Below are 23,819 nucleotides of genomic sequence, written 5' to 3' on the forward strand. Positions count from 1 at the left end.
GTGTGAGTCACGCCCTACCAACGTGAATCACAAGCCCTAAGTTGATTTGATCAAGTCCACTTAAATCCTTTGAATTGAGCACAATCAAAGGGTATCACATCCAGAGGAATAGATTAGTTTACAAATATAATCTTTCTCTTTTTGGGATTCATAAATAATCTCAAACTGCCACATATATGCAGTTAATCTAATCTATTCCGTCTATCATCTATCCATCCTTCTAACTATCTATCCCTCCGTCTATCGATGTATTTTTTTAAGTGGTGATTTGGAAAACACTAGTCTCTAGAGAGTTGATTCCATTTTGTTTCCTCTATTGATATATAAGGTTTTTGCGGGACAGGGAATAAGTCTGGCTCATTTTGGTCTCCAATCACATCATTTCTTACTTTCAATTTACCAAGCTCCTATCATCCCTTCACTTGACAGAGAAGGATTGTGCAGCTATTGGACGCCTACTATATGACTATTATTCTGCTATTACCTATGTTGAATGAATGAATGAATGCTAAAAGGGAAGGATAGAAGGAAGGGGGAGGGAGGGATGGAAGGAGGGAGGAACCCCAGACAGAGCGCCAACGGCAGCAGTGCCCCTCCAATCCCCGCGTTCCCAACCCCACCGCAGCTGAGAAGTTGGCCCCTCTCAGGTGACCCTGGGTCTCAACTGGGTCTGCCACAGGGGCCGGTCCCGGCATCTGGGAGAGGCGGGTGGGTGCCCAGGAACCCGCCCCCTTCGCCCCCCGGCGCGGGCGGTGACCCCACTGCGCAGAAGGTCGGAGCCTGGGTGCCTCGGAGGGCGTGCGCCCCTCTGCTGGCCGCCCGAGCGCCGGGCTCCGGTCCCCCGGATTGCCCAAGACGCCGGGACACTCCTCCTCGGGGACCCTCCCCCTCGGGGCCGCGTCATTCTCCCCACCCCTAGGTCCCGACCACGGCGACTTCTCGCGCGCGGGCAGCGCGGGGCACAAGTCGGTGCGCCCAGGGCCCCATGGAGCTGAGGGCCAGCAACGCCAGCTGCGAGAACGGTGCGTGCAGGTGGGCGCGGGCTCGCGGGGGCGGGGGACCCCGGCAGCGCCACGCGCGCTCCTCGCTTCGCGCCCTCCCCTCCCCGGCTCGCTGCTTCTCCTTCTGTGCGGCCTGGGGGCCCAAAGTGGAGGAGGAGGGCCAGCGCGAGTTGTCTCCCACCCTGTTCTCTGGGCTGGCGCGAGTTGTCTCCCACCTGTTCTCTGGGCTGTCTTGGGGGGAGCAGGGTTTTGGGTGCGACTTCGTCTCCACTTACGGGAGCCCAGGGGGAAGAAGGAAAGGGCTCGCCGCACGGTGTGTAGGGGACGGGTCGGGGTGGCAAGTTGAGGGGCGGGGGGCAGTCGGCATGGTTGCCTGGAGTAGGCAGACCGGGGGTGTGCGAAGGTTTGGGGGTTTGTTTTGTTTTTATGTATAGTTGCTTCCGAGTTTAGTATCTGTCTAGACGGCGACGGTATCCCTGGACCACTGCTGAGCCTACTGAAGACACAGAGAAGAGGGGTGCACTTATCACCCCCAAACCCACACACACCTTTTAGAAAAGGGAGGGAAAGAAACAAGCTCAGGAAAGGAAAAGGAATGACTCTTGAATTGGCATTGAGTTCTTACTGTGAAACAGGTAGTGGACTAAGCCCTTTGAAACAGCTCCAGAAGGTAGATAGGTATTACTTTACTGTCCCCATTCCAGAGATAAGGAGACTGAGGCTCGAAAAGCCAGGTGATTTGCTTAAGGTAATACAATGGGGGAAATGGAATATAAAACCAGGGTTCTTGGATTCTGAAACCTGCACCTCTGCCGCCACGCTCAACTCCGTTCTCTGTGTATCACGGTTTTCCTACCTGGGCCTGGAACTGTGGCCTCTTTATTTTCCCTGTTTCTCTAACCTCATCTCTTTTCTATGATGAAGCTTTCAAGAATGGCTGTGGGTGTTGGCTGGGTTTGCTTTCTTACCCAACAGGGCAGACCATTTCCAGCCTCACCTTCCCCTGGGGCAGAATGCTTCCCAGTCCTAACATATTTGTGCTGGAAGATTAGGCTAGAATGATCTGGGCCAACACCCAATTTTCCAATGAGCACTCTCCTCCGAATTAGATTTCCTTTGGCCCTCAGCCCTCCTTTTTACCCCTATGAGAGAACTTGACTCAGTGGACCGTGCTTACCCATTGGGTGCTGAAGGCCTCACTGTGACAGCAAGTCCACACTGTGCTCTTTGGCTCCACCTACAGGAGGGCAAGGGAAGGGCGTGGAAGGGCTTGGCCTTCCTTTTCAGAGTTGCCTTCATTGGCCCACATCCTCCCAGGGTCAGGCTCATTTCCAAGATCTGGGAACTCCCCCAAGGTGGAGGCTCCAGCTGGAGGAACAGGAGAGAGCAGTGCAGAACAAGTCGGGTTAGGAACCGAGATGACTTCTTACTGTCTCATCTTCCCTTGATTTTGACATGGGTAGGGGGAAGAAGGAGCTCCCACAGCAGAAAACATGTGGATGTCCTCTACTGAGTTCCAGGCCCAGCTGTGCCACCAGGGTCTTTGTGACTCAGGGACCTGTCTTCCCCGGCAAAAGCCAAAGGGATAGACTAGCTGCTTTCCAAGGGCTCTTCCAGCTCTGTTGTTCTTTGGTTCTGTGCCGTGGGAGAAAGGTCAACAGTCCACCAAGATGCCTTTCTGTGCTCCATTGCAACAAAGCCAGCACTGCCTAACCTTGGACTTTGGAGCCCTTGTAGTGCTGGCCTGGAGTTGTAGCTTGGTCCCAGGAGAAGTTATGGTCCAGACTTAACGTCCTTGGCCTAGGGGCCTGGGCCTTAGTGACACACAACTTGAAAAAGACCCTTACCACCAGAGGCCACAGAGTCAAATGCCTACCACGTAACCAACAGCTGAAAGGAGCTGGGTAGGACTCTGGGGAGTTACAAAGACCAACTGTGCCTTGTGGGTAGCCATACCCTCTAAGGTAAGCAGATGTGATTTTCAAGAGTAACCCAAAATCTGAAGTTTCATGTGAAATCTCCCAATTTTTAAATGTTGGTAATGAGGTTTTTTTGTTTTTGTCTTGTTTTGCTTTTGGCAGTACCAGGGATTGAACCCAGGGCCTCATACGTGGGAAGGAGGTGCTCAACCCCTGAGCTACACCTGCTCCCCAGTGAGAGTTGGTCTTTTCTGTTTGTTTGTTTGTGTTTTATTTTTAGGAGGTACTGGGGATCAAACCCACGACCTTGGTACGTGGATGTAGGTGCTCAACCACTTGAGCTACATCCGCTTTCCAAAGAGTTCTTATTTTAAAATAACTTTCAGGAGGACCAAATTAATCCCCACACCCCCTAGCTGCCTGCTTTATGGTGTTTGAGTGGGGTCAAATCCTGACTTCATCACTTACTACCAGTGTAGCCTTAGGCAGGTTACTGAACTTTCTGTTTCTTCAGCTAAAAAACTGGAAATGATAATTGTGCCAACTTCATCAAGCGATGATGAGGAAGCCTCATGGAAAGGCCCAGAAGAGAGGATCATGGGATTAGTAGCACCAGAGGATTAGTAGCTCTTCTTTGTTTCATTGAACTTGTACTACTTGGTTCTTCTGATTGAGGGTCTGCCCCTCTTGCCCAAGTTTGTCATTGCTGTTTGGAGATAAACCCTTGGGGTTTATGCCAGAAGGGCAAGCAAGGGTGGGGTGACTCTGGGGCCAGACTCTTGACCACTGAGGCTTTGGAAAGCAAACTAAGGACAGATTCAGCATGAGCTGGCAGGGCCACCAGCCCCTCCAAGGCCCCTGCCATTGACCACAGGAGGGCCTTAGAAGCAGAACCTGGGGAGTGGTCAGTTCCAACCAACAGGAAGATGACCACTCAGTCATCTTTAGGCCCAGTCGGGGTTTGTGGACCATCCATCCTCACTCCCACATGTCACCTATCAGGCATCTTCCATCGTCCACCGTGGCTCGCACTTAGGGATAAGCAAATGACAAGGCCTCTGGGAGGGAGAGACTCCCTGGGAGTGATAATGAGCTTCTGGAGACCACATACCCAGAAGGTAGGGAGGGATGCTAGTGAAGGCTGGGAGGTGGGATTCAGCAATGCCTGAGAGCTCAGAGGAACCTGACTGCTGTGGGGAGGGGGTGGGGAAGGGTGACCTCAGTGCGCCTCTGTTATTTGTGTGGATGGAGCTCTGCAGTAGCTAAAGCATGGAATCAGAAACAGCGAACAATTCCAATATTTCTTTTTGAAGTTTTATTGTGGTAAATATATATAATATACTAATATGCCCTTTGAACCATTTTTAGGTATACAAATCAGTGGCTTTTTTTTTCAAGATTTATTTTTTATTTATTTCTCCCCCCACACGTAACACCCCATTCCCCCAGTTGTCTGCTCTCTGTGTCCATTTGCTGTGTGTTCTGTGTCTGCTTGTATTCTCATTGGGCAGCTCCGGGAACCGATTCTGGGATCTTCCACAGTGGTAACAGCTCCCTGTTCTGCTATGCCTTCTTGTTTTCTCTCCTCTGTGTCTCTTGTTGCGTTATCTTGCTGCGCCAGCTCTCTGTGTGAGCTGGCAACGGGCGGCTTTCCTGTGTGGGGCAGTATTTCCACGTGGGGTGGCACTCCTGCATGGGGCTGCATTCCCATGTGGACCAGCACTCCGCGTGGGCCAGCTCACCGAGTGGGCCAGCTTGCCCTCACCAGGAGGCCCTAGACATCAAATCCTGGACCTCCTATATAGTAGACAGGAGCCCAATTGGTTGAGTCACATCCGTTTCCCCAAATTAGTGGCTTTAATTACTTTGACAATATGGTGCCACCATTACTATTTCCAAAACTTTTTCATCATCCAAAACAGGAAATCTGTACCTACTGAGCAATATCTTCCCATTTCCCCCTCCCCTCAGTGCCTGGCAACCTCTAATCTATTTTCTGTCTCTGTGAGTTTGCCTATTCTAGATATTTCATATAAGTGGGCTCATACAATATTTGTTCTTTTGTGTCTGGCTTTTTTCATTTTACCTAATGTCATCAGGGCTCATCCATGTGGTAGCTGGCATGTATTGGAACTTCAGAACTTCATTTCTTTTTTTTTTTTTGAAGATTTAATTTATCTATTTATCCCCCTTTCCCCACTGTTGTGTATGCTTGCTGTCTGCTTTCTGTTTCCATTCATTCAGTGCTCTGTATCTGTTCATCTTCTCTTTAGGAATCAAACCTGGGACCTACCATGTGAAAGAGGTGCTCAATTGCTTTAGCCACCTCAGTTCCCTGCTTATTGTGACTCTCATTGTCTTTCCTCTTTTGATCTCCTTGTTGTGTCATCTTGTTGCATCAGCTTGTCCTGCCTGCCCATCACACCAGCTCACTGTCTTGCTCCTCTTCTCCAGGAGGCACCATGAACCAACCCAGGACTTCCCATGTGGTACGCGGGAGCTCGCTCATTTGAGCCAATCCGCTTCCCTTATTCCTTTTTATTTCTTAGTACTATTCCACTGTTGGAGAGACCACTTTTCTTTTTAACCATTCTCCTTTTGTTGGACACTTGGGTTGCTTCTACCTTTTGGTGGAATGATGCTGCTCTGAACATTGGTGGGCAAGCACCGGTTTGGGTCCCTGTTCTTTTGTGTATATGCCCTAAAAGTAAGATTGCTGGGTCATATGGTAGTTCTATTTAACTTTTTGAGAAATTGCCAAATTGTTTTCCATAGCAGCAGCACCATTTTACATTCCCACCAGCAAGGCACGAGGGTCTCAACCAGTATTTTTAAAGCATACAAATGTTCCCAGAGTAACTCTCTCACCATGGTCTTCCCATCCAGGTTCCTTGGTCAGGCTCTACTGCTCCTCCCAAGAAGTCCTGTGCCAGATCGTCAGAGACCTCGGTTCTGAGGTGCCCGGCAATGCCACCGTCCTCAGCTGGCAGGAGAGGATCAGGAAGAACTACGGCTTCTACATTGGCCTGGGCCTGGCCCTCTTGTCCTGCTTCCTCATTGGCAGTAGCGTTATCCTCAAGAAGAAGGGCCTCTTGCGACTGGTGGCCACGGGGGCCACTCGGGCTGGTAGGCTCCTGAGGGCAGGCGGGACAGGGGCTCAGGGCAGCTGACCCCTTACCAGCTTCCCTTCAGAGGGGCCAGGGTAGCAGTTTGAGAACCAGGCCTCAGTGGGGTCCAGAAGGCTCATTGTCCACCCTATGGGGAAGCCCACCCACCAACAGAAGACCTTCCTTAATGAGGACTTTTTCAACCTATCCCCTATTTCCTGAGAACTTTCCCAATGTGCTGATTTGGATGGAGCTAGGCAAAGGTCGCAGGGCCAAGAATCAGAAACTCAGGTCTAGTCCTGGTTTTACTTCTTACCACCTCCGTCTCCATTGGCAGGTCACAACTTCTTTGCAAAATGGAGATACAAAACCTTTGCACAGAATGGTATCAGGCACTCAGTTACCAAAAAATTGAGCTCCCCTGTGGGTGACAAAAGAATTATTGAGCCTCTGTCCACAAGGGACTGGTTTGTTTGGAAAATAAGATACGTGTCCATGAAACAATTCTTGAGCAAGGGAATCATGTATAAAAGGATTCGTCCATTCAATCAACATTTATTGCACACCTGTTGTGTGCCGGGTCCTATGTAGAAGTGGGATGCAGTGCCCTTGTGGAGGCCTGAGTCGAGTGGCAGAGACAGAGAAGTAAATAGGCAGTTGTTTCATGGTGTGAAGCGATTGTGATAACCACTACACTACGGAAACGCAACTGTTTCATGGTGTATTCAATGCTATGGTGGGGAAAATGTGCATGCTATGGGAACATCTTGCAGGGGCATGTGTGGTTAGGGGAGGTTTACTCTAAGATGTGGTCTCTAAGCTAGGACCTAAATGGTGAGGTGCTAGCAAGGTGAAGGAGAAAGGAGGAAGACATAGTATTCCAGCAGAAGCAATAGCATGTCCAGAGGCTCAGAGTTGATATAACACGAGTGATTCAAGAAACTGAAAGTAGTTCAGGATGGCTGGAGAATAGGGGTTGAGAGATGAGTTAGGGACCAGATCATGAAGGGTCCTATAAAAGTCACTGCAAGGGGAGTGGATGTGGCTCAAGCAGTTGGGTGCCCGCCTCCCACATAGGAGGTCCGGGATGTGGTTCCTGGTGCCTCCTAAAGAAGACAAGCAGACAATGAGCGGACATGAGTGGATACGATGAGCAAATACAACAAGCAGACAGCGAGGAGACAGACGAGGGAGCCATCTCGGGGGTGGGATAGTGACTGAAAGTTTTAGGCAGGGAGTTGACATAGATTTTTTATTTGAAAAAAAATCCCTGGTTGCTGGGTGAAGAAGGGATTAGGTGAGAGATTGGAGGCTGGGAGATCAGTTACGAAGTAAGAGGACAGAACTTGGGCCTGGGACCTGTCAATGGGAATGGAGACAAGTGGTGATTCAAGAGATGGCTTGAAAGTAGAACGTACTGGGTTTGGTGTTGACTGGCTCCAAGTCAGCCAAGGATGACTCAGGTTTCTGACTTGAGCAACAAGGTAGATGGTGGTGCTGATTTTTGAGATGAAGAATGCAGGAAGAGGAACAGGTTTGTGGGAAGATATGGTGATCAAGTTTGGGCATGTTCAATTTGATGTGTTAGTGGCACATTATGCTTTGGAAGCAGACCACTGGGGCCCAGTGCTAACTCCCCAGTTCTTGGAGATGTGATCCCGGGCAAGGAAAGTGTTCTTTCGGTGCCTCACTTTTCTCATCTATAAAATGGGGATAAGACTAGCGTCAGCCTCAAGACATGTAATGTGCTTAGAAAGATGCTTGGCACAGAGTAAGCACTACTATTAGTATAACCTTTATCAAAGTGTGAGGAGCAGCAGACAGCTGGAAACCCAGGTTTAGAGCCCAGGTATACTCTGTGATGGAGGGTCGTGAGATATGAGTTTGAAATCGGAAACAATGTGGTCACTATTCTCGACCCTTCATTTCTGGACAAGAGCATGAAAAGCCAGAGACTTCCCACAGTTCCAGGGAAATGCCTGCTTGTGTTCAGGGAGAGTGAGGGGAGTCACCCACTAACGGGGGAACTTAAGAAAAAGTATCATTCACCATCCAGAAAGATACTTTCTCGAGAATCAATTTTTTTTCTCTCTAATCTGCTAGTTTAGTATCTTCTGAGATTTCAAATTTTAGAGTAAAATGCTCTCAAAGTTCTTAAATTTTATGGTATATTCTAGTTCCTTTAGAAATCTGATGAAAGCTAAAGACCTTCTTCTCACCAAAGTGGGCATTCGCAAAAAACAACATACAATTTCTGAGTTTTCGTGCAACTGCCTAAACCCGTCCTTCATCATCATCATCATCCTCATCATCATCATCATCATCATCATCACCACCACCAATACTTATTAAGTGTTGACTATGTGCCAGGCACAATGCCTTGTAAACCAAGTAAACAGAATAGGCACAATGCCTTGCTTCATGGAGCTTCTATTTTAATGGGGGAAATGCCAGGAAAGTAACAGATCAACTCAAATGATGGATGGATAAGTACCATGAAGGAGAAGAGCTGGGTGTATGAAAGAGACTGCCAAGGGGAAATAATAGAAGAGAGTCAGGGAAGGCATCTTAGGGGAAGCACCATTCACACAGATGCCTGTAGAATGAGTGTAGGATTTAGGTAAAAATTGGTTGAAAGTTTATTCCGGACTCAGGCAAAAGCATGTGCCAAGGCCTTGAGGCAGAAGCGAGCTAATAATTTTTAAAGAAGTAAAATAAAGCCTCACAATGAGACTGTAGCAAGGAGAAGTAGCACGAGATGAGGATGGAGAGGTTAGCTGGGTTGAGAGTGTGAAAGGTCTTAAGGATTCTGTTCTTTCTCTAAAGAGCAACTGAAAGCCATCCTCAGTTGGCTAAAAGCTGAAAAGTGACATATCTGGTTTACATTTTTAAAAGACCACTGTCTGCCACGAGAGGAATGGATTACAAAGGGATAAGAATGGAAGCAGAGGACCCACTTAGGAGGCTGTTACCCCTACTCAGGGTGGTGGTGCCTTAGAGTAGAGTGACACCAGTGGAATGGACACCTGTGAGACATATTCTGGAGACAGAATTAACAGGTTGGACTGGATGTGGAAGGTGGAGAGGGGAGGGGTCAAGGGCAATTCCTTGATTTCTGGCTTAAGAAACTAGGTATGTGGAGGTGCCATATATTTGGGGCATGGATAAGGGGTATTTACATGATTGCTTGATTGATTGATTGATTTACATACCATAGGATCTGTCCAAAGTATATAACTATTGGCTTTTTTTTTTTTTTAAGATTTATTTATTTCTCTCCCTTCCACCCACCTTCCCTGCCCCACATCGTCTGCTCTCTTGTGTACATTTGCTGTGTGTTCGTCTGTGTCTGCTTGCATTCTCAGTGTCACCGGGAATCTGTGTCTCTCTTTGTTGCGTCATCTTGCTGCATTAGCTCTCCGTGTGTGTGGCACCATTCCTGGGTGGGCTGCGCTTTTTTTCACACGGGACGCCTCTCCTTGCAGGGTGCACTTCTTGTGCGTGGGGCTCTCCTACCCAGGGATACCCCTAGGTGGCATGGCACTCCTTGCATGCAGCAGCACTGCGTGTAGACCAGCTTACCACACAGGCCAGGAGGCCCTGAGTTTGAACCCTGGACCTTCTATATGGTAGGCGGATGCTATATCAGTCGAGCCAAATCCGCTTCCCACTATTGGCCTTTTTTTTTTCTCTCCCCTTCCCCACCCCACACCAAGCTGTCTGCTTTCTGTGTCCATTTGCTGTGTGTTCTGTGTTCACTTGTATTCTTGTCAGCGGCACCCAGCATCTGTGTCTCTTTTTGTTGTGTCATCTTTCTGCGTCAGCTCTCCATCTGTGCAGTGCCATTCCTGGGCAGGCTGCACTACTTTTCACGCTGGGCAGCTCTCCTTATGGGGTGCACTCCTTGCACGTGGGACTCCCCTGCGTGGCATGGCACTCCTTGTGTGCATCAGCTCTGCATGTGGGCCAGCTCATCACATGGGTCAGGAGGCCCTGGGTTTGAACCTTGGATATCCCATGTGGTAGGAGGACACCCTATCCATTGGGCCAAATCTGCTTCCCTTATTGGCTTTTCATATAATCACAATGCTGTGCATTCATCACCACAAAAATATTTTAGAGCAATTTCATTACTCCAAAAAGAAAAACTTCACACAAAGTCCAGGTACAGAGTATTTGAAATCAAGAGTTCCATTTAGGATGGGGTCTGAGATGCCGTTCATTATAGAGATATAAGAGGAGATGTCAAGTAGGCAGTTGGATATACACATCTGGACTCAGAAGAATGGTCCAGGCTACAGATGTGGAATAGGAGCCTGGACTAATAATTGGTATTTAAAACTCTGGGAATGGATGGACTCACTCTGCAAAGGGTCTAGAACCAGGGTCCGAGGCACATTAGAGGTTGGGGAGTGAAGGTAGAGTAGGAAAGGTGCCAGAGAAAATGTGACCGCATTCTAACTTTCTGTCCATTCCTTTCTGCAGTGAATGGAGGTTATGGCTACCTGAAGGATCCAATGTGGTGGGCTGGATTTCTCACCAGTAAGTGGCTTCTTTGTTACTAACTACCATGACCTATTGATAGCAGGGCTGGTGATGACGGGAGGGGTAGATGGGGCAGTTCTTTCTCTGTTGTGCAGAGTGTGAATCTGAGGCCAGATTCCAAGGGGGAAAATCTTGACAATTTTTGCAGGTAGAACATCATACTCTCATCTCAGATTACTCTCTCAACCCAATAAAGCACCTCCCTCCACAGAGGTTTGTACAAAGCTGCTGATAAAGGCATATTTTCCCAACTTCCCTTGAAACACAGCCTTATTGGAGTTTCTTGGTCTAAGTAATATGGTAGAGTCTGGAATTCCTAAGCCATCTTCCTATTCCACAGGTGGTTGGTTGGCCAACTTGGAAGATGCCTAGTCTACTATCTAAGGTTTTCCCAAATTTGAACTCACCCTCTCTAGCTATCAAACTTAAATATTTTAGATGGAAAAATAGCCAGCTTTCCATTTATAATCCCCCTTACATCAGGTTTTGATCCCATTCTTAGCCAGAGCTGTTGTATACAACTACCTTCAAAGAGGAGACGCAGGTCTTTTTCTACCAGCAAAGGGACAGAAAAGGCAGTTGCAGGGATTTCTTTGGGAATGTCAGGCCTTTATTAATCATCTTTCTGTCGAGCTAGACCAGGGGTTCTTAACCAAGGGTCCGTGAGCTTGAATTGAAATTCTAAAAAAACATGATTCTCGTGGGGACGTGTCAGTGCAGGCGTGATGTATTTATTAAATAATGCACAGTATAGTGTTGGCTTAGTAAGGCATCTGTGATTTTCACCTGACTGGCATAAGAATCCATGAAATCAAAAAAGGTTAAGAACCCCTGCTCTAGACTGTCTACTAGTTCCCCTGGAAAAAGGGAGTCTGTGGACCAGTTGGTGACTGGAGCACCAATAAATGTAGCTGTTTCTTTATTTGATAATTAACACTTTCTACAGCTTACCTTAAAGTTAGAGACTGGAAGTCCTTGAGACACACTTGAATGTGCTCAGACTAGAAGCCAAGAGTCTTAAAGTACAAGAAGACTTCTACCACTAACATGCCCCGTGAACTTGGGCCCTGGGCCTTAGTTTCCCCATGTTTAACACTCTCCCTGTCTAGTGGCTGCTGGAGAAGTTGCCAACTTTGGGGCCTACGCGTTTGCTCCTGCGACAGTCGTCACGCCTCTCGGAGCGCTGAGTGTCCTCATAAGGTTAGCGTCACTTCTCTAGCTGTCTCTGGGTCGTACCTGTTTTCTGTTTTTGTTTTGTTTTGTCTTTTTTAAAGATTCATTTTTTAAATTTATTTCTCACCCCTTCCCTGCCGCCCCTCCCCACCCAGTCGTCGGCTCTCTTATGTATTCGCTGTGTGTTCTTCTGTGTCCACTTCTATTCTTGTTAGCAGCACCCGGCAGCTCTCCATGTGTGTGGCACCATTCCTGGGCAGGTTGCACTTTTTTCACACTGGGCAGCTCTCCTTAATGGGGCACACTCATTGCGCATGGGGCGTCCCTACGTGTGGGGACACCCCTGCGTTGCAGGGCATTCCTTGCCCACATCAGCATGGCATGTGGGCCAGCTCACCACACGGGTCAGGAGGCCCTGGGTTTGAACCCTGGACCTCCCATATGGTAAGTGGATGCTCTATCAGTTGAGCCCCCTGTTTTCAGGTGTTTTTTTTTTAATATTTATTTATTTATTTAATTCCCCCCCCCCCCGCCCGGTTGTCCGTTCTCTGTGTCTATTTGCTGCGTCTTGTTTCTTTGTCCACTTCTGTTGTCGTCAGTGGCACAGTGGCATGGGAAGTGTGGGCGGCACCATTCCTGGGCAGGCTGCACTTTCTTTTGCACTGGGCGGCTCTCCTTACGGGGTGCACTCCTTGCGCATGGGGCTCCCCTACGCGGGGGACACCCCTGCGTGGCAGGGCACTCCTTGCGCGCATCAGCGCTGCGCATGGGCCAGCTGCACACAGGTCAAGGAGGCCCGGGGTTTGAACTGCGGACCTCCCATGTGGTAGACGGACGCCCTAACCACTGGGCCAAGTCTGTTTCCCTGTTTTCAGTTTTTTGAGGCCTGGAACTTACAAGTGGGTTCACAGGCCTCACTTGGCAACCAGGGACCTGTGTCCCAGCACCCAGAAAGAGGCGGTGTGTACTGCTCGGGTCCTTGGATCCTTGGATCATTGGCTGCCAGTGGCCCCAGCATCCCCTCCCCTGGCTGGGAAATAGAGGACCAGGACAGCAAGTGCCTTCCACTGCCACCAGACTGAGCATCTCATGACAACAGTTTGGTATCCCAATAGGAGAAGCATACCTAAATTAACGCTACCTGAGTTCTACTCCTAGTTCTCCTACGTAGTAGGTATGTTACCATGAGCAGATCACTTAACCACTCTAAGCCTCAAATCCCCCATCTGCAAAATTGGGAGGCGAATGCTCCCTTCCTGGGGGTGCCATTTTGAGGATTAAAGGAGATAATGCACAGGAAATGCATGGTACAGTACTGGCTCTGAAGACAGCTAAATGTATATTGAAGCTTCCTGTGTGCTAAATGTTCTGAATGGATTCCATGGATTAGCTCATTTAATCCTCACCGCATCCCTACTTACTAGCGTGGGGAGAGCGAGAGGCGGGGCTGAGAGAGGCGAGGTAACTGGGCCAAGGTCACCTAGGTTCCCAGCGGTCAAGCTGGGATTCCCACCCGGGAGGTCGAATTGCCTTGTCCATGTCCTCAGCCACTGCGCTGCGCTGCCTCTCAAATAAGCACTTGGCAAACGTTTGATAGTTTTAAAAATAACTGACACTAAATATGTATTCTTCACACTCGCTCCAGCCCCCCTCCTGTAGCTACAAAAGCAGAGGAGTTCCTCTGTGAGGGTCCCCAAGCCCCATTTCAAAGCAGGCTCTGATTGTTGGCCTAACCTTGGAACCTTGGTACATCCCAACCAAGCACACACGGTATCCGGAATTTCCTGTTTTGTTTTACCATCCTCATGACCATTTTGCAACATTTAAAAAGTCAATAAAACCAATAGAACCATGACTCTCATGGCAAGCTGGTATAGCTGATTTCAAGCGGCTGTGCTACCACTATTGAATTTCTGATTAGTTTATAAATTCCCTCGCCTAGGAAGTTGCAAGAAGCACGGAATCCTCCACGGAGGGCCCCCTGCTTATGCTAATGCCATTGGACTTCACTGAAAGGGGCATCACAGGCAGAGATTTCGGGGTTTTAGGAGAGATGGAAAACAGACAAGAGAGCCTAGACATTAGTCCCCTTCTCCTGACACCTTTGACCAGGACGCTGGAGGTGACTTGGATCCCAGGTCAGCCTCCAGATCTTTGCCCTGTTCCAGTGTCATCACTGGCAAGTTAGAAGAATTCTCTTCAGTGCCGTGTCGAGGAAAAACCAAATCCTGGCTCTGCTACTTATGAAGTTGAAATGGCCTTGTCAAGTCATTTTAACATCTCTGGGACTCAGCCTTCACATTATAAAATGAGAATAGTATTTTTTACTTCACTAGAGTGTTGTGAGATGTGAGAAAATAAGTGGAGTTTCTGGCACAATACCTGGTATGTAAGGTATGCTCTACTCCTAGTGCCTGTAATTGTCATTGTGGTGGGACGGTTGTTTTATAATGACAACACAATATGAAAGAAGGAATAGATTTGTTCTCTATATCCCAAGGAATGGAAATGGGACAGTGAATAGCAATGACCAGGAAATCTATTTTTGGTCTGTAGAGTAAACCTACAATGGATTTGTTTTCCCTGTGAAGGAGTGAGCTCCCTGCTACCAGAGGTGTACAAGCCAAGGCCAAATGCCATCTGCCAAAGGTGCTGAGAGAGGATGTGTAGGAAGTTAGATAAGAGTGCCTTGAACCATGCGCAGTGCTGATGCGCGCAACGAGTGCCAAGCCACTCAGGGGTGTCCCCCGCGTAGGGGAGCCCCACGCGCAAGGAGTGCACCCATAAGGAGAGCCGCCCAGCGCGAAGGAGGGAGCAGCCTGCCGAGGAATGGCGCCGCCCACACTTCCCGTGCCACTGAGGACAACAGAAGCGGACAAAGAAACAAGACGCAGCAAAAAGACACAGAAAACAGACAACCGGGGGAGGGGAGGGGAATTAAATAAATAAATTAAAAAAAAAAAAAAGTTTAACTAATAAAAAAAAATTAAAAAAAAAAAAGAGTGCCTTGAAGGGCCCTTCCAACCCTTCTGTTACGGGATAGTTTCAGTTTGTAAAAGGAAAGAAATCCACATTCATTTCTATTTCTTCAGTATACATTGTATACTTCCCACAAATGAGTTTCTATTTCAAATGTGTTTGGAGGATACTAGGGAAGTTTTAAATGAGAGAATAGTGGGTCTTGACCTGTTGTTCTCCATTAGCGCTTGCTCCGCTCCCAGTTTTCTTCAGGAAAAACTAATCACTTTCTCCCCTTTCCACATGCAGTGCCATTTTCTCCTCATATTTCCTGAGAGAGAGTCTGAATCTGCTTGGAAAGCTGGGCTGTATAATCTGTGTAGCCGGTAGCACAGTGATGGTGATACATGCCCCTGAGAAAGAGAATGTGACCACAGTTGTTGCCTTGGCATCGAAGATGAAAGACACAGGTAGGCTCCAAGCATCCCGTGAGCAGGAAAGCACTGGGAGATGGCCCATATGGATAGTCTGGTTGGTTTCTCACCATCTCAGGGGCTGCCACTTGGGGAGAAGGCAAGCTAAAGAAAGAATATTGGTGGGCTGGTACTTGGTAGCAAGGCTAGCTTAAAGAATTCCTGGCCTGATAGATACATTGATGCCATTTGCTAAGTATTAATTATGTCTCAGGTTCTATTTTAAATGCTTAATTTGCATCATCATATTTAAGCCCACAAAACAGCCTTATGAATAAGGTCCTGTTATTAGTCCTGTTTTACAGATGAGGAAAATGAGGTCTTGGGGATTTAATAATTTCCCCAAATTATTAAACAGTTGGAAAGCTGGGACTGGAACCTTTAATGTCCGACTCTAGAGCCCTAGCTCTTAATGCCACATCCTCTGGCTCCCAACAGGGAGGAACCATTGAATGTGACAGGTGTGGGGTTCTAGATGCTAGCACATCCTCTGCAGCTCAGGTTATCTACCTCCCTCCCTTTCTGAAGGTTTCATCGTGTTTGCTGTGCTGCTGCTGGTGGCCTGCCTCATCCTCATCTTTGTCATTGCCCCACGTTACGGGCAAAAGAATATCCTTGTGTACATCGCCATCTGCTCTGGCTTTGGGGCCTTCTCCGTGCTTGCCGTCAAGGGATTGGGCATCACCGTTAGGAACTTCTTCCAGGGGATGCCAGTTGTGCGGCATCCCCTCCCCTACATCCTGTGCCTCATTCTGGCACTTGTACTCACAACCCAGGTCAACTTCCTCAACAGGGCCCTGGACATCTTCAATGCCTCCCTGGTGTTCCCCATCTACTACGTGTCCTTCACCTCAGTGGTGATCACCTCCTCCATCGTCCTCTTCAAGGAGTGGTACAGCATGTCTGCCGTGGACATTGTGGGCACCCTCGCTGGCTTTGTCACCATCATCCTAGGTGTCTTCACGCTTCATGCTTTCAGAGACCTGGACATCAGCTGGGCCAGTTTGCCCCACATGCACAAAAACCCAGCCCCACCTCCCGCCCCAGAGCCCACTGTCATTAGACTGGGAGACAAGAACGTCCTTGTGGACAATGTGGAACTGTCCAGCACCCCATCACCAGAAGAAAAGCCCAAAGTATTTATCATCCATCCTTAATTCACGAGTGAGAGGGTGAGCCCTGTGGTACACTTCCGACATCTCAGTTTCAGAACCACGTGGTTTATTTTCAGCACAACTGCATTGCCTTATACCAATGGGCTCCCTTCCCTTGAGAATTTCGTTTATACCTCATCACTGTTTCCAGGAGAAAGATCCCCACGCAGTAAGCGGTGGTGGCAGAACTTCCTAGAAACAGAGCTTCAGTTACCAAATACCCTACTTTACGTTGGTGCCAGCGGGTCCCCTGGGCCTTCCTTCCACTCGGTGCCATCTCTGGCTGCATATGCTGTTGAATGTAGCAGAACACGAGAACCTCCCTGAGATACTGGCCGTCGGGAAAGCCTTAGCACCAGTTCTCATCCTGAAGTTGAATTGCTGTTCCTTAGCCTAAGGATGAGGGGCAGCTGGCTCCCAGAGGCCCAGAGAGAGATTCAGCATGCATCCCCTTTCAGAGCCAGCAGAGACACAACTAACATAAGATCTTTTGTTGCTTTTGCCACATCCCCTTCAGAGACACAAGCCAGACCTCAGCTGCCCTTCTTACTGTGAAAGCCATTTGGTGTCTCAAAAAACTCTCAGCCAGCTCATTCCCCAAGAACTCCAGCCTGGGGGTCAGCATCTTTGTTTCTATCACCCAGTCTCCATTCCCAACCCCTTCTCTCTCTGTCTCTCTCTCCCCCCCCACTCCGTCCCACCCCTCTTCACCCTAGGAAGTCAGTCACTGACACATTCCGGCAATGATCTTAGGATGAAAACAAAACGACAAGAGATGCTTCACAACTCACTCTGCCAGCCAAACCCAGTATTTCATTTTGCCTTGTCTGAAGAGAGAACAGCAGCTGCTCCGCTCTTAAAAATGGTTTGGCTGCTGAGCTAGAATTCAGCAGAATGCACTTTTCTTTTCCTCAAGGAGCATACCAAATTATGATTTGGGGACATAGGGAGAAGTGTGAGGAGCAACAGGATTCGACTGAAAGTGGTCAGAGGTTGTCTAGAAATAAGGGGCTAACAATTGTGTTCACACTGGTGCCCTCCCAAGGAGAGGGCTCAGGGGTCACGTCTGGCCTGCAGCCTCAGAGCCTTGGCCAGTGGAGCCAGCTTTGAGCTTCAGTGACCAAGAAGGGGCCCAGGCTTGGCATGGGGTGCATTCTGGCTGTTAACCAGAGTGCCAGCGAGTGCCCAGCTCCACCCCTGAGCTGCCCACCCTGCCCACCCTGCTGCAAGGCAGTGTGCTGTGACTGCTTCTGCTCCACCTGCTAGAGGGGTGGCCTTTGATCCTCTCACGTTTGGCCAGAGGCATCCAAAAAGCAAGAGCAGCTGGAGAGACGTGTAACTGATACCTTCCCTTCCAGCCTTCTTTCTAGGTGCAAGAATGGGGGTGGGGGAAGAGGGGTACTGGGACCATCAGAAGGGGTGTCAGGAAGCCAGCATGTCTGTAAAGAGGGCAGATTTGGCCCTCAGCCTTCAAGTTTTGGCAAAGCCTCCCGAGTTTCTCCATGCCTGTGTTTCTGTTCCATGCCTGAGGCCCAGGCCAAACTCTTGCTTGCTGTGGAGCTCCCAGAGCTCAGCTGACCACCAGGCAAGCTCAGCCTCTACGCCCCAGTTCTGAATGAATGTGGATTTCTGTTTGTAACTAAAATCAATGCAACACGTTGGGACTTTGAGAATGGAAGGAACCTGACGGGCCTGACAGTGTGTTCTGCAGGGCCAAGAATAAAGACTTTGGAGTATTTCCTTGATGCAGGGCTTGGCCTTCGTTGGATACTGAGCAATTAAACTGGTTCCTTTGGTGCTGGGGACTGTTCACGGATAACTGACTGGCAGCCAAGGAAGCCCCTATAGTGTCTTCCGCAAGCCACTCTGATGCTATAGTGGGGATGGCTTTTTTTGGAACAGTTGAAGATACTGATCCCTTGATACCCAAGCCCTTACCTGGCACAATGCTAAGTGCTTTATATGAATTCTCTTTTTAAATCCTCATAAATCCCCAAGGTAGATATATATTTTATTCCTATTTTATGTATAAGGAACGGGACTCAGAGAGGTTAAGTAATTAGCCCAAGATCATGCAGCCAAGAAGGGAAAAAATTGAAGTCTGGCTCTGAGACCACACTTTCAACCACCAGGGTACATTGTCCCTCCAAAAGACTAGACTTGTCCCCAATTGCATAATCGGATAATGCTTTGTTCATTTATTTTCCTGTGATCTGTGTTGTCTGTCCTGTCTGGATATAAGCTCCATCAGAGCTGGTCTTCATTTACTGTTTGTCCGCAGTGCCGAGCACATGGGTGGTATTCAAAACGCATTTACTGAATGAAGGAGCAACACTGTTCCGTATAGCCTCTCCATGCCCGAACGCTCGTGGGGGCCAGAGCGTTATTACTCCCATTAGTAGGGAGAAAAGAGACTGAGTTCTGGGGCTTGCCCAGGTTCATGCATCACGTAGTTGAGATTTGAACCCAGATGTGTGCCCAACCAGACTGTCTGATGGCGCTCTGTCAGCTCACTGGCCCAGAGGGGACACCGTGGCTGGCTTGGCTGACTGTCTTAAGCAGGCAGGGATGTTTGGATGGGACTACTTTAATGACAGTCTCTGCAGTCATGAATGCTGTGTGTTTTGATGCCTCTGGTGTCCTTAGGCAATCATAGCCGGGAAAGCGTAGAAGATTGGCAATCAGAGATCAAGGATCCCTCCCAGAGGCTTTGTGAAGATTAAGTGGGATAATCCATGCAAAGAAGGTAGTGCAGTGCTTAGCTCATGTTGAGTGCTTAGTAACTGTTAGCTCCTATCAGGGTTATGACTGTTCGAGCTCTCTCAGAGAACCTCAGAAGCCAGCCAGGAATCACATGAGGGATGGAAGCGGGATCCTTCCGAGGACTGGAAAGCACTAAAGGAATGTGAGCTGTTACTGCCACAGGGCTCTGGACACCGAAAGCGCCAAGCCCAGGCTCTGCCCACCCAGCCTGAGAGACCTCGGGGAGCCTCTCTCCCTTTAAGGTACAGGATGCCCAACAGTAAGAGGGGAGGGAAACGGAGGGCCTCGGAGCTCTTCTAAAAACCCAGTAGTGGAGAAGAACCTCATCGGAGAATCCCAGGCTCATTCTGCCTTTCACGGTCAAGACCTAATTAAACCGGACCAGCCTGTGTCCAGGTGCAAAGACAAGCAGCCGCCTCTCCTGGCCTCGGGCAAACCTCGGGCTTCTCTGTGGCCAAGGGTCCACCACGGTGGCCTTGGGCTGCGCTGATGGTCTCTGTGGGAGCTCTCTGCTTCTGAGGAGGCGTCAACGTGCTGCATCTATCCAGTCCGAGCAGGGGGACATATAGAACACAAAAAAGCGCTGCCAAACCAGACTTCATTTCAAATGACAACTCATTTTAATTAAATACAAACAAGGGGGGGAAAAGGCACAATGGCCTATTCAAGTATTTTGCATAGATGTACAAATATCGTTGTAAACAATTAATAGGTGGACAAGAGAGAAGAGGATCTGTTTTCCGGGAACGATCTCCTGAAGGAAAAGAAATTCACATTGCCCTGGATCCCAGACACATGGTGCACACAGTGGGTGGTGTGAGGCTGCGGAGGGTGGCACTGGGGCCTCCGGGCCTGGAGGCTACGGAACCTCTCCTTAGCGGCCTGAGGAGCTTCCAGCTGGCTCACCCCCGGCTCTGGGGTGTGGGGCAGAGCTGTTACGCATTTAACACAATCGCTGACTTTAGAACTGGTCCCTGCTTTTAAAAACTGCAAGTCTTCCCTACCCTCTGTCAAATATGAAACAGACCTAGGTAAGGAGAGACTTTATTCAAGAGGATTATGGCAGGAGGGGAAGGGACCATTGCAAGAAGAAATCTCCCACCAACGATTCAGGCGTAAGATCTGCCCCATGCCTCACAGCTCGGGCAGGAAAGGGCTTTTCTTTTAGGGGGTGCAGTGAACAAGGCTAGAAAGAACCCTTGACCAGCAGGTCGTTACAGCCTGGAGCCAGGGGCTGAGCTGTCTCCCAGAGACGAGGAGATGGGCATAGCTTTCTTAATGTTTACATTTCAAAGCGAGGGCTCCAAGGCTCTGAAGAAAAACATTCCTGGCTTGGGAAACCGGCTGATTTTGCTTCTAAAATGATTTACACGTATCTGAATCAGAACAAAGTACTTGTTAATGGGTGTGTCCAGGCTTTAAGTCTCTCTCCTCCCCACAGGAACCTGAACTCACCCTCTCAGAGCCAGCACACAGCCCCTCCTTATCAACCTCTCCCCAGAAAGGCTGAACAAAGAAAGAAGTACCCTGAACCTCTGGTGTACACCTCCCAATTACAGAAAAGCCCTTTTCTCCCCGGATTTGGTCAAGTGTGTGTCTAGGCAGTAGCCAGCCCCTGCCCCAACCCCTGCTGCACCAGTCCTCTCCCTTTCTCGCCAGGGTCCTTTCAGTAAAGTCCCTCCTTACTTCAGTCTGGGTTTGCTTTTATCTGACACTTCATAGCAGCACTTAGGGCTCGGGGAGGGGGCGGCCTCCTGGCCGGTAGAGTCCCAGCTCCCCAACAGAGCCGGGAGTGAGATGGTAAGTGGAGCCAGCTGCCGAAAGCCTATCTAGCCCACCATCCCCAATTCTACCATCTTCCAGTTCACAGTAAAATTTTGTGGGATGGCAGTATTGTGAAGATGAAAAACAAAACAAGAAACCAAAAAATCACCCTGGTCTCTCTGTGGCTCCAGGGACAGGGGATTTTAGGCTCAAAAGGCTCATGAGCCACCATGGCTGGGGCTTCCGCTTTGGCTCCCAGACCCCCATACTTCCGGGGACAAGGGAGAAAGCTGGGCAAACCGCTGGGACTTCTGCAGGCAATTTTGTTTTCTTTTGCATGGGTGTTTTTTACCACTACTTTTCTGGGACCCAGCCCTTGCGGGACCAGGGCATTTGGGGTAGCACATTTTAATGGAAGCTGCCCCCTGACGAAGGAGGGTGGGTGTGGGAAGGAGGGTGGGTGTGGGAAGGAGGGTGGGTGTGGGGAGCCGTGAAGGCCCTTGCCAGGGAGGGAGGGGCGTGAACTTCACAGCTGCCGGAGGGAGGTCTTTCCCAGGTCTTTCCAGATCCACCCTGGTTTGTCCCCAGGCGCACATCCCCCATCTCCCACTTGTCGGCAAATCCTAGAGTATCTATAAAGCACCTATTGTGAGCAGAGAACTGCAAGGGGACCCTGGGGTGGTGGGTGGGGAGTGAAAAGCTCACACCTCTTCCTGGCCTGGAAGATCCCGAGAGCAGGGGGTGGAGAGGCCCGTGGAAACCCTGGGAAGGAGTGAAGGGCGACCTCCCCGCTGGAGGGCCACCCAGCACCTGTCCAGGGCAGGAAAAGAGTTGCCCAGAGAACATCTCCAGCTACTTTGTGAAACTCGCCCTGGGTGGCAGAGCACCTACAACCCCCAGGGCCTTCCGTCCCTGCCCCAGGGAAGATGACCTCCCATCTCCTTCGTGAGGGTCAGATCAGGGCAGTGAGGAGACGGAGAGAACACGAGGGAGCAGCTCAGGCTGTTCCAACCAGGGAGGCAGGCAGCCTTGCTGAGCGCTGCCTTCTCCAGAACCCCCTCCACCCACCCCACCCCGAGGCTTGAGACAGCGCAGGGGCCACCAGGGACGAGCCGGTCCCCATGGGCGTCCTTTTGGACAGCTGGGGTTCCTCGGTGCCTGCTCCCTTCAGAATGGGGGGTGCGGTCTTGCCTAGATTTGGGTCGGGGAGCAGACAGGAAGCTCCTCACCCTGTCGAGGTCACAAAATATGCTGAAAAATAAAGATCCGACCCCCACGGCCACACCCGAGCCTCCTCCGGTCAACACTCTTGAGGTCCAGCACCCACAGTCCAGGCGGCCAAGTCTGGAGGCAGGACGAGCACCAGGGCACGAGAAGCTGGGACTGCCAAGACCGCGCACCACAGCACCACGCGTCTGGGCGGGAAAGAGAAACCGAAAGCACAGGGCACCCGGGAAGTGCAGAAGAGAGAACAAAGAGCAACCAAGAATTCCGGAGAGTCGCAACCTTTGGCATTAGGGCTCAGAGGAGGCCCAAACCTGGGGCTCCTCCTGCTGTCTACATTACCTACGAATAGTACCTGTCTGAGTCGGAGAGACCCGTGTGATCAAGGGGGGGATGCGAGGCATGGCTTGTTCGCATGCAGCCACGTAGCCAGGGGCTGTCACCTTAGATGCTTCCACCAAGCCTCGGGCAGGGCCCCGCAGTGGCGGGTCTGACCCCTCCTCAACTCCCAGTGCTAAAAGGAGGGGTGGGCACGTGCCCAGCCTCGATCCAGCCTGGGGCCCCGGAAGAGGACAGAAGCAACGGGAAGCTTGCATGCACGCTCTCCCCCGTGGGACGAGGATGGGTGGCTTCTCCAAGCCACGTCCTGGCCTGCGGGGCTGAACGGGACTTTTCCCGGGGGGGGGGGGCTGGCCAGTTCAGACACCCTCAGACCATCGCCCCTCCTCTGCACTGAGGGCCCGGTTCGAGGGTGCCTGGAAGGGGGAAGCTGGCGCCGTCCTCCGCTGTGCTCGCCTCTCCCTCCCCGGGACTGGGTATTGCACACAGGGCGTAGGTTCCACTGGACACGACTCCCGCTGGGTCTCCAGAGATGCTGAGGAGGCACTAAGTCGAGGAGCTTCTCGGAGATGTGGTGGGTTCCAGGAGGAGGGAAAGAGGCGCTCACAGGTGGCCAGACATGCTTCTTCCAGATCCCAGGGCCACCGGATCCCCTGCGGCGTCGAGGCCTTGAGGACAGTGAGAACCCCCTTACGTGGCTCTAGATTTTCGAGCTGGTCATTCCTCCAACCCTCTGGGATCTGTATGCAGGTAACTGTGGGAGAGAGAAAGGAGGGGCACTAATCAGCGCCCTGCATGTGCGGCGCTGAGGGACTGTTCTCGGACGTTGGACAGGTTGGAGGGGTAGCTGGGCCGGCTGAGAATCAAGGTTTCCTGTGAAGACTGTGTCTGCTCATCCAGAGCACCAGTCTCCTAGTGAGGTAGGGCGTTCTCCCACCACAAGCTGAGAATCAAGCCTTCCCTCTTCCTTGTCCCCTAAAGCTGCAGCTAGGCCCACAGATCTTCCCACGCCTTGTGGGCAACATTCGGTTTCTCAGCCAGCTCTCTTCCCCTCATCCCTTTCTGACCCAACTCCCAGGAGAGGAAACCTGAGAATATACCAGCCACAGGGAAGAAATGAGTGGGGACTTTCGAAGGGAGCCTACCATCTGGCAGGCAGTTATGTCAATTAACTGCCTTAATCTCACAGCACCCTCAGGAGGCTGGTTATTGTTGCTAATTATTGCCTTTTGTGCAGAGGAGGAAATTGAGACCCAAGAAAGCAGCTTCCTCAGGGTCATTTGCAGATCCAGGTTTTGAAGTCACATTGGTCTGTCTCCACAGCTCAGGCTCCTAAGCTGCCATCTTTCACATGAAACTTAAAAACTCTATCACTAATTTAAGGAATAGTCAAGCAGAC

General features: G+C 50.2%; 2 protein-coding genes across 3 annotated transcripts in view; one reads left to right on the forward strand and one right to left on the reverse strand.

Moving 5' to 3' along the window:
- Nucleotides 1–970: 970 nt before the first annotated feature.
- On the forward strand, nt 971–20,783 carry NIPAL4 (NIPA like domain containing 4). The gene is made up of 6 exons (XM_058281454.2): nt 971–1,022; nt 5,807–6,046; nt 10,513–10,569; nt 11,682–11,772; nt 15,013–15,173; nt 15,705–20,783. The coding sequence occupies exons 1-6, from the start codon at nt 986–988 to the stop codon at nt 16,331–16,333; spliced, it is 1,215 nt and encodes a 404-aa protein (XP_058137437.1). The 5' UTR covers nt 971–985; the 3' UTR covers nt 16,334–20,783.
- The window catches only part of ADAM19 (ADAM metallopeptidase domain 19), an 87,249-nt gene continuing 83,120 nt past the window's right edge, over nt 19,691–23,819 (reverse strand). For both annotated transcript variants that reach the window (XR_011646988.1, XM_058281439.1), the window contains one exon: nt 19,691–23,174. Coding sequence is in view for 1 of the 2 variants with exons in the window: in XM_058281439.1 (XP_058137422.1) it covers nt 23,121–23,174 (54 nt within the window). In the remaining variant the exon portion in view is untranslated. The remainder of the gene's footprint in view (nt 23,175–23,819) is intronic.

The sequence above is a fragment of the Dasypus novemcinctus genome, chromosome 2 (genome assembly GCF_030445035.2).
Source record: "Dasypus novemcinctus isolate mDasNov1 chromosome 2, mDasNov1.1.hap2, whole genome shotgun sequence".
Classification (NCBI taxonomy): domain Eukaryota; kingdom Metazoa; phylum Chordata; class Mammalia; order Cingulata; family Dasypodidae; genus Dasypus; species Dasypus novemcinctus.

Bases quoted from the DNA above. Each gene is read 5' to 3' on its own strand.
- NIPAL4 (XM_058281454.2), top strand. From the start codon at position 986: ATGGAGCTGAGGGCCAGCAACGCCAGCTGCGAGAACG. The intron at 6,047-10,512 runs GTAGGCTCCTGA...TCCTTTCTGCAG, and splicing joins CACGGGGGCCACTCGGGCTG to TGAATGGAGGTTATGGCTAC. The intron at 15,174-15,704 runs GTAGGCTCCAAG...CCCTTTCTGAAG, and splicing joins ATCGAAGATGAAAGACACAG to GTTTCATCGTGTTTGCTGTG.